General features: G+C 41.2%; 1 protein-coding gene and 1 long non-coding RNA gene across 3 annotated transcripts in view; one reads left to right on the top strand and one right to left on the bottom strand.

Annotated features, from left to right (window-relative positions):
- Positions 1-10,376, top strand: part of LOC138973851 (uncharacterized) — a 146,934-nt gene that overhangs the window by 124,957 nt on the left and 11,601 nt on the right. The window contains exon 1 of one of the 2 annotated variants that reach the window (XM_070346562.1): positions 6,533-6,956. The exons of the other annotated variant lie outside the window; for it this stretch is intronic. Within the exon in view, the coding sequence (XP_070202663.1) occupies positions 6,866-6,956 (91 nt within the window). The 5' untranslated portion in view covers positions 6,533-6,865. Of the gene's footprint in view, positions 1-6,532; positions 6,957-10,376 lie in introns of those variants that run through there. 2 annotated transcript variants of the gene reach the window in all.
- On the bottom strand, positions 930-6,007 carry LOC138973848 (uncharacterized). Its single transcript, XR_011458184.1, has 5 exons — positions 5,243-6,007; positions 4,588-4,656; positions 3,358-3,451; positions 2,215-2,385; positions 930-1,761 (listed from the first exon to the last, which is right to left on the bottom strand). It is a non-coding gene; the product is annotated as an uncharacterized lncRNA (long non-coding RNA).

Below are 10,376 nucleotides of genomic sequence, written 5' to 3'. Positions count from 1 at the left end.
CCCCCCCCTTCCCTCTGTGCATAGTGATAGTTTAAACAAGGAATTCTGTAAACGCAGGGGTGGTCAAATACACCCCCCCCCCCTTCCCTCTGTGCACAGTGATAGTTTTTAAACAAGGAATTCTGTAAACACAGGGGTGGGACTCTCTTGTGATGAAAAAGGAGGAAATCCCTTTTTTTCCAGGGGGTTCGGGGGCATGTTACCCTGAATTTGGTTAAATGTACATTAAATCTGTGCAATCTGACAAAAAAGACATTCTCCACACTCCCCAACCTCCCCCCCCCCCCCCCCCCCCCTCAAAATTACTATTAGTTATCAGGAGTTTTCAGTCAGCACAATTTAACTCTCAAGCCTCCAGTGTTCTGTTTCATCTCCACGTCTCTCCAAATCATTCAGTCAACAAGTCATAGATATTGTAATGAAATGTGACGCGGAAAAATAGATTACTCCAGCAGAATTCGTAAGTTGTGTCCGCGGAAATCCGCGGAAAAGTCCCACCCCTGAAACAGCACTGCATGGTGCCTTTTCCAGAAATAAATTCATCAAAAAATGTCAACTCACAACAGCAAGAGTCAGTGTGTCGATTGTTCATATGTGACAAAGTTGAGGGATGAGCTTATCCTATGTTAAAGCCTGGCCAGAACTGAGACGGTGACGAGAAGTAGTGTGCCTATAATGACACAATGCTTTCTTCGTAAGCAATTAGATTCAACATCTCAGATCTGGTCAGGCCTATACAAATGCCATCTCTCAACTTGGTCCATACAAAAATCATGAACCTGGCTTAATTCTGTACAGAGTGGGAATTTGTTTTTCTCTTTTTCGAAATCCAAAATAAGCAAAATCAGGTCTTAAAATCAATCAATCAATATGAGGTTTATATCGCGCGTATTCCGTGGGTAGTTCTAAGAGCAGGGATTTATTTTATCTTTTTATTTTATGCAATTTATATCGTGCACATATTCAAGGCGCAGGGATTTATTTATGCCGTGTGAGATGGATTTTTTTTTACACAATACATCACGCATTCACATCGGCCAGCAGATCGCAGCCATTTCAGCGCATATCCTACTTTTCACGGCCTATTATTCCAAGTCACACGGGTATTTTGGTGGACATTTTTATCTATGCCTATACAATTTTGCCAGGAAAGACCCTTTTGTCAATCGTGAGATCTTTAACGTGCACACCCCAATGTAGTGTACATGAAGGGACCTCGGTTTTTCGTCTCATCCGAAAGACTAGCACTTGAACCCACCACCTAGGTTAGGGAAGGTGGGAGAAAATTGCTAACGCCCTGACCCAGGGTCGAACTCGCAACCTCTCGCTTCCGAGCGCAATTGCGTTACCACTCGGCCACCCAGTCCAAGTCCAAATGGAGCAAGTCTTAAAATGGGAGTGAATTTACAGATGTTATGAACAAGAAGTCTGCGAAAACAGGGTCATTAATAGGAAGGAGTCTTAGATTGGGGTGTCTTAAAAGGGGCAGGGGTGGAGGCCACTGTAATGACCATGAAATAATCAAAATAATACTATCAGTCATCTTATTCTCTACCAAATTTCTAGAGGTCAAGACAATGATACAGATTATTTACTTGTGTCACTGTTAGTGTCATTCTATGAATAACAGACCGATAGAAAGAGAGCTCTGTGTCTTGTACCTGGGTTCGTGCTCAGTTGCTTGAAAATTGACTTGTCAGAGGTTCTTCTTCAGCCTTACACCAGCCTACAGCGGTAGCTTCTACTTCACCAAACTTTGTTCTGAAACAAAACAAATAAAACACATCTTCAGGCTCAAGCATATGTATCAAATCATGATCACACAATTAAACCTTCTTCTTTGGTCAGTACTATTGAAGATTTGTTGATTGTTTCTTGTTCACAAAAGCACTAATCAAAAAATTGCTCCAGGGGCTTGCAACGCAGTACAATATATTACCTTACTGGGAGAATGCAAGTTTCCAGTACAAAGGACTTAACATTTCTTACATACTGCTTGACTAAAATCTTTACAAACATTGACTATATTCTATACAAGAAACACTTAACAAGGGTAAAAGGAGAAACAGAATCCGTTAGTCGCCTCTTACGACATGCTGGGGGGCATCGGGTAAATTCTTCCCCCTAACCCGCGGGGGGTTGTACAAGATAATGAAATAGAGTGAATTTTGAAGTGCATTCATAATTAAAGCCCAATCATGTGGTTTAACCTACCTAGTCTTGAAAAGCCTGTCCGAGGAAACAGATCAAGCACCCTTCCGCAGACCTTCCTTACGGAAGAGTCTTGGTTGTAACCGCTCACTTTCTAAAGTAGTCCATAAGCAGTTCTATGTGCCTATGTTATCACTGTAACCAGCTCCTTTGTGTACCTGTGATCTGGATGAGCTGCAACACATAAAACTTTCATATGAACACTATGTCAAGTATACCAGTTAGCATCCATCAAACACTGACTGACTGAGGAGCATCACAAGATCTGTTCTAAGGAGGTAACAACTATTGTCACAAAGTGTTTATGATACAGCTGCAGGCACATGGCACTGAGTGGTCAATTGGTGGGGGGGGGGGGGGCAGAAGTTCTGCTCAGTCTTGTCTGCTGATACTACACTTTGTGGTGGTGTAAGGCAGGGAATCACACCCCAACCACTGGCCCCGCCCACCTGGTGTCGAGTGCCTGTGGATACATCAGTCCCAGTCATGGCTGGCCCCCGGTTGACAACTGCCATGTACGTCATGTACGGGTACATTTACTTTGCAGTACAGATTAGTTTTCAATAGCAATGACATCATGGACGCACACCTGCCCAACGCAGACAAGGACAGCAAAATCAGGGACCAAACGTGATAAAGAGTAACTAATCGTCACAAACATCAAAATGCTTTGCATTTCTTGACCAGATAACAATCATTTCTGGGCAATTGAAGATTATTATTCCACCTACAGGCTATCACCCCCATGGCTGTTACTTGTAACACATTTCATTTCTTAAAATATGTTTTGTAAAGTAATACTGTAGTTAATAGATTTCTCTGAAAGGCACATTCCTTCTCATGAAAACAATTTGGCTCACCGTCTAAGATCTGGTCAGGCTTTAAAATGGGATAAGACATGATCTCTTAACTTGTTCACATACCCACAATGAACGGTCTGGTTGCTCTCTGCGCCAAGTGCGATTGTGTTATGAATAAATGCTGTAAAAGCTACAACTGTACTAGCTCATTTAAAAAAAAAATCACAAAATGTCACTTCACCACAGCAAGCAAACAGTGTGTTTATTTCTGGTATAGAACAGACACACACATACACACACACACACACATACACCAAAGCAACACAAAAGCCCAAAACATGCCTACCATCTAAATGAGGAATCCAGTTCCAACTGTCTTCTGCCAATATAACACTGCCAGAGACACCATGGTGTAGAAAGTCAGTTTAAAGAGAGACTACCTGAAAGAAAAATGATACAATAATAATAAAACACCCAGTGCAATAGACATACTTGCTCGTTAAAGGCTTACTTTACCATGTAAAAACATTTTGCTTCACAGTCTCAGATCTTGTCAGGCTTTTACTTGGGATAAGATCATCCCTCTACTTGGACGAATTGCAACATAGATCAGCTTGAATGCTCTCTGTGCAGAGTGGTTTTTGTTTGTTTGTTAAAGAATTAGTTTTGTTAACAACACTGGTACCTTTTTGTGAAAATATTTCATCACACATTTTAACTCACCACAGCAAGCAGTCACTGAATATATAATTGTTTGTATGTGGCCAAGATGAGGGATTCCATGTTAAAGCATAGCCACATTATACTGTAGTGACAAGGCAAGTGGGCCTTTAAATTGTAAACTGATATATTGTGCATTTTGACTTCTTCATAAATTATAACCCTGATGCAGGCAGTCATCAGTACATGTAGTGGTTTAGTCCCTTGAATGAGAAAAGAATGACTTTGCAAGAAAGAAACTTGGAGTCAAAGTCAAAATACCCTTTAAATTACAAACTATAGATTCAACAGGGTTTGAAGTTAGAAAGCTCTGAAAATAACTCTGCTATTTGAAATTGACTAATAGTATTAACTTATACCGCCATACATGATACACATGTACAGACAAATGAACTAAGGCTTGTGAAGATCCATAATCCTGCTACACAAAGACACAATCATTCAGAGGTTGAAATTGCCAGGGTCATTTTCCATCCCCATGTAGCCTGGATTTAATTACTGGCATGTTTTTCAGTTAAAGAGATGTGTCACTCAGAATGACAGGAGATGGTTCACTCAATGCAGAGCATAATATAACATTGATTTCTTCATGCCATCTGATTTGCAGTTGAATTCACAGGGCGAGAAAAATTCTAGACTGTCCTCAACATTCTATGCTGACTGTAAATTGTAATTATATAATACATCCACCCTAGCTAACTGGTACACTAATCACTTGCTCTGGCTTACTTCTTTTTCCAACATAATAAATCTGTTATTTGTACTTTAGCCTTTTGTGGTAAAATATTCTCATTACCACCAGTTGCACTCACAAGCTATTGCACTAGTGTATTTTGGAAATGATCAAAGGACTTACTTGTGTTCTACAACAGCACCATGTCAGTGTTGCGGGAAGAATGAGGCAGGGCTTGGTAATAACTGAGACCTGCAAGTAAACAGAACATATTTAGAATCCCAGCATGTGTTATAATTTGTGTATATTTATATTATAAGGTCTTACATTGCAATAACAAACACACACACACACACATGCACACACTCATTCAATGTGCTCTATGTGCTAAGAATAAGAGTGATTGTTTAATGAATTAACGCTGAAGAAGCTACTAGTTGCTTAAACACATTCATAGCAAAATGTCACTTGATCACCACATCAAGCACACTGTATCTTCATTTCTGGTTGTATACATTGTATGCAAGTGGAGGGATGATCTTATTCCATGTAAAATCCTAGCTCAGCTGATCTCTCTCAACTTGGATTCATACCAAAAATCAGGAGCCTGGGTGTTTCTGTTCAGTGGGCATTTCCCTATTTGTTTTATTTGAATGCATTTCTTAAAAAGAACACTTCCTCTGCATAGCCGTCAGGATGTTGGTTCCACCTTTACTTGTGTCTTAGTGGACGGACAATCTTATTCCATGTACATGTTCCATTCCTTCGTGCATTATGTGATTCTACTGTATTTTAGTCATAAACAATGACCTTCATTCTAATAAGAAGAGACTATTACCTTTCACCTCGGACGTGTCAACTCATATTTTGCCGCTGAGTCGGTGGACAGTTGCTGGAAACCGAGTCCGTCGTCACACTTCGGGCTTTGGCAACTAAGTTCACTTTGCGGGTCTTTCCCCTTGTAACACCATACTTGTTCGATCACAGTTTCTTTGTTCATCGGCCGAAGCAGGCCCCTCCTTCGCTCCCGTCTCGGCCACAGTTTCCTCAGTGCAGTCGGGCATGAGAGCCCGCCCTTGAACGCACTCTCCCCTGTACCGCATAGTTTTAAACCTCCCCACCTTTTTAATCTCCCTGTTTGCCGGAGCTAACCACTATCGGTAACAGTGACTCAACCGCAGGACTCTGAGACGTTCGCAAGAACCCAGTCCTCTTCGGAAGAAGATGATGATCAAAGATGCATTGCCGACGCCGGCCATGTTGAATTAGTGAAAACCGATACGTGGAAGCGAAACTAACTTATCTTCGGGAATCAATTAGGAAAACTATATGTGTAGTAGGTAGAAAAATGGCATTTAATGAGACAGATAAAACTCGGATCAAATGAGAAAGAAAGAACTATCCAAACTTGCAAGCACAGCCGCGGTAGTCCTAAGTACGTACTGAAGTTCCCGATCCATGTTTTAGTCTAACCAGCGCTGTCTCTAGTCTATAGATGCGCAACAGGATAAGAGATACCCTGAGGTTATAAGTGATACTCCCACATACGTTGCACAAGCATAATTTAACGTTACCTTATGTACGGTCCAACCGGTGTGCAATGGGTGGAAAGATAGAGAGAGAGAGATAGAGGGAGAGATAGACAGAGAGAGAGAGAGAAGATAGAGAGAGAGAGAAGAGAGGGAGGGAGAGAGAGACATAGACAGAGAGAGAGAGAGAAGATAGAGAGAGAGAGAGAGAGAGAGAGAGAGAGAGAGAGAGAGAGAGAGAGAGAGAGAGAGAGAGAGATGACTTTTGACTGACTACGGCTTATTTCGTTTGTCTTTCTTTTCCTTAAAGTGTACATTTTTTTTAAACATAGGCCGGTCCGCCGGGTAGAGTTTCAGAAATTATCACGCAGTGCATAAAAATAGTTTTACACAAAAGGACTGCATGGCTGTTTGAAGAATATAATGCCCTGGCTATAGAATAGAACCACAGGTTCATGCAATATTGCGTTGCATGTGTGCAGTAATGTACGGCAGAATAATCCGGCTATCTTCACCCGTGTACCCAACGACGGAAAATAATGTACCAACAATTGGTTGCCTGTGGTTGCATGGGAAGGGATAGAATCAAGTGTCACTGCCAAACTTGTCAAGCAGGAAGGTATTTGAGTTTAAAAAAAGCTTGGTCTGACCGTGGTTCAGTGTTATATATTACACGTAATCTGTGCTTGTACTGTACAGCAGCGTTAACTTGCGTTTTGATATCTATCTGAGTTTGCATTGCATTACAGTCAAAACGGTTGTAGGAGGTACCTTTTCGTTCCAGTTCTAATCTACCAGGCAAAACTGATCTTGTTTACGGATTGGAGCCACACATTCCAGTGGTGCTGTAGATTCATATAATTAAGTTTGACTATTGGGGCTAATATGTTCTGTTTTCTTGAGAAACTGAAAGTGTGTTACTTCACATTAAAATGAAGCGTTATGTATGGATTGTGAACCCAACAGTGAACAACTGCTACTTTATCATAGCTCTTGTCGCAGTCAGCGTTCTCGTTACAGAAGGTAAGTGAGTTTTTTTCTTCTTGTTTTGTAGTAATGGTAATGATAATGATGAGATGTCTGTCTGTCTGTCTGTCTGTCTGTCTGTCTGTCTGTCTCTCTATCTCTCTTTCTCTCTCTCTCTCTCTCTCTCTCTCTCTCTCTCTCTCTCTCTCTATCTCTATCTCTCTCGCTCTCTCGAGGGCCAGATGTAAAAAAGCAGATCCCTGCTAACTCTATTACCCCCTTTAAACAAAAAAATGTTCTTGTTCTTGTTCTTGTTCTCTTATTTTTATTTACCAGTAATGCTGAGAAAAAGTGTCAATATCCCTCTTTCGAATACTGCTTCAGAGAGAGAGAGAGAATTTGTTTGTTTGTTTATTTGTTGCTTAACGTCCAGCCGACTACGCAGAGCCATATCAGGACGAGGAAGGGGGGGATGAAGGGGGCCACTTGTCAAGCGATTCCTGTTTACAAATGCACTAACCCATTACTTGTGTCCCAGCAGGCTTTAGTAAAACTAAATTAATACCTACTGGAAGATTACCAGTTTCCAGTATGTTAAAATAGGCTTAACCTATCTACTGCTGGACTTACATCAGAACACTAACAGATTAAACTATACATGAATCGCGAGACAAGCGGAAAGAGAAGAGATTTTTGGTAAAAATACAGGTGAATGAGCAAGAAGGCAGAAAAAAGAAAAGAATTCATGAAGAAAAAGAGAGCATGACAGGAAAGAGGAACCAAAAATCTACCTAACAGCAAACTAGAAAGCTCCTGCGGTTCCAAAAACAGGAGGGGCCTTTAATTTCATAACCGCAGTGCCACACTGCGGGAAGAGAGAGAATTGAATTGAATTGAACTTTATTTAACAAGGATTAGGATTTAAGGCTACGCCTTTTTCTTACAATCTGTCCTTGGGACGCACAGGCACACAATGATAAAAAAAGATAAAAAAGAATAAAAAAGTTTAAAAGTTAACCACAAAAGGAGGTCGGAACACGTGAGCACGTGATGATAAAGATGATGATGATGATGATGACGATGACGATGATGAAGATGAGACATGAAGAGCATACATATGTGGTTATTTATAAACTCAAATGCATATTATGCAGGTAATTATAAGTACAAGCTGGTAGCAATCGAACATGTAGCAATAGTACAATAAAAATATGTTCAGAATATACAATAAATGTATAACCTAAATGTGACAAAAACAAAAGAGCTAGTTATTGACTTTCGCAAAAACCCAGCTACAGTTTCAGATTTGTACATAGATGGTGTGAAAGTTGAGCGAGTGACTGAATACAAATATCTCGGTACAGTCATTGACAACAAACTAAATTTCTCCTCAAACACTAAAGCTATCCACAAGAAGTGTCAGTCAAGAATCTACTGCTTACAAAAGCTCAGAAGTCTGAACATCAACAGCCGCATCCTCCAAACATTCTATACTTCATTCATTGAATCCATTCTCACTTTCTCTTTCATCTGCTGGTATGGAGGTCTGTGTGTGAAGAGTAAGAATGTGCTTGGGCGGGTGGTGAACACATGTGGTAAGATTGTGGGGGTGAGACAGGAAGGACTGACTGTGCTGTATGAACGACGTGTGTTGCGAAAGGCCCGCTGCATCATCCAGGACAGTAGTCATGTGCTCGCTCACCACTTTGAGGTCCTGCCCTCAGGACGTCGCCTCCGCACTCCCAGATTCCGCACGCTCAGAACTAAGAACAGTTTTATTCCAAAGTCAATTGGCTTCTTAAATACCTAAGTTAATTAAAACTAGTATGTGTGCCGGTGAACATATGCACTGATTTTTGTGATGAATATTTTTTATACTCTTTGATGTGCACCCTTATGCTGAGTGTGATGACTAGTCCTGTGATAAATATTGTTCAATGACATATCTAGTCCTGTGCTAATGATAGTTTTTAGCGTTAAACTTTTAGCTAAAGCTGACGGCAATTAACCTATTTGGAATCATGTTACTATTCCTGTTAGTGTACATATGCGTGCGCGAGTGTAGTATGCTTCGTATGGTATTTCTATCTGTTGTCTTATTATTTGTTTTGTCTTTTAATGTGCACCACACTGAAATTTCTCTGTATGAGATAATAAAGTATTCGTATTCGTATTCGTAATGCACAGCATATCTTTGACGTAATACTAAGTGAGGTAAATCAAAACGCGTTAAACTACTCAGACATTAGGTGTTTTTTAACACATGTTTTAAAACTTTTTAATGACTTTAAGTGCTTAAAGGATGACGGAAGTGAATTCCAAACTGTTGTACCCGAAAAAGCAAGACTGGTCCTAGACAAAGAGAGAGAGAGAGAGAGAGAGAGAGAGAGAGAGAGAGAGAGAGAGAGAGAGAGACAGAGACAGAGACAGAGAGACAGAGTGAGAGCGAATACGAATACGAATACGAAAGTTTAATTGCCATAGGCCATCGGCCCCTTGCAATGGGGATATCACACATTACGCGCAACGAAGGCACGGTACAAAAACAAACGGGTGGAAAACCGAACCCGGAATTAGTATCCACTTGGTCACATCCAAGTCGACAGTGTCTTTTGTCTGAGACTGTTCCGTTTTAACAAGATATTTTTCGATACCGATCGCGGTTTGTCAGTCACAACTCAAATATGAATCGGTGTTCCCACGAGCTTCGTGAAAAGTCAGTCTGGCATGGCACGCAGGTAGCATTGTACCAATGTAGACAGGACCTGGAGATCTGCAGTCAAATGGTCGATTTCTTCTCGAAAGGTGTTGCGGTCGACTTGGGGCAGGCGCCGGATAGTTTGGGGCATGTCATCCTCTTGTCGGTACGACGTGGTCTCGGCTGTTTCACAGACATATGTGACCCTCCACCACGAAATGAGTCTCATGTCACCTTTGCATGATTTTCGTATTTTCACATTTTCCGTAAGAGTTTTTTATGCTCTATCCAGTGGTAAAACCCGTTTTAGAAAAAAGCGAAAACTGTTTGAGTTATAAGCCTGTGACTAAGGTGACCCTCACACTGTTAACAGACACTCCCCGGACTTATATTAAGCCTAACGCAGAACCGCGCGAGGTGACATGCGACTCATTTCGTGGTGAAGGGTCACATAATTATATATGTCAGAACGTAGTCGTCTCCCCTTGCAATCAGCTGTTTCTTGCCACCTTTTCTTTCACAGACGACTTTTATGAGAGCGCGGTTTCTGTTTCTGTTTAACAGTCTTGCTTTCAGTTGAATGTTCTTTGAGCAGTTTAGGGCTAGATCGTATTCTGGATCAAATTCTTTGTCTGTTGCTGCCAGTTCCGCTGCAGTGGTTTCATCGTCTGCTATCGGTGACGTCACATCGCAACACACCTCTGACCTGACATTCTAGCACGTGGCTGACCTTGTTGTGTCACAGAGGGCAGGCGTGTACTGTGTTGGAGCGGCCAGAC

The sequence above is a fragment of the Littorina saxatilis genome, linkage group LG8 (assembly GCF_037325665.1).
Source record: "Littorina saxatilis isolate snail1 linkage group LG8, US_GU_Lsax_2.0, whole genome shotgun sequence".
In the NCBI taxonomy this organism is placed as follows: domain Eukaryota; kingdom Metazoa; phylum Mollusca; class Gastropoda; order Littorinimorpha; family Littorinidae; genus Littorina; species Littorina saxatilis.
The sequence above is the reverse complement of the archived record's forward strand: the minus strand, read 5'-3'. Positions and strand labels throughout refer to the sequence as shown.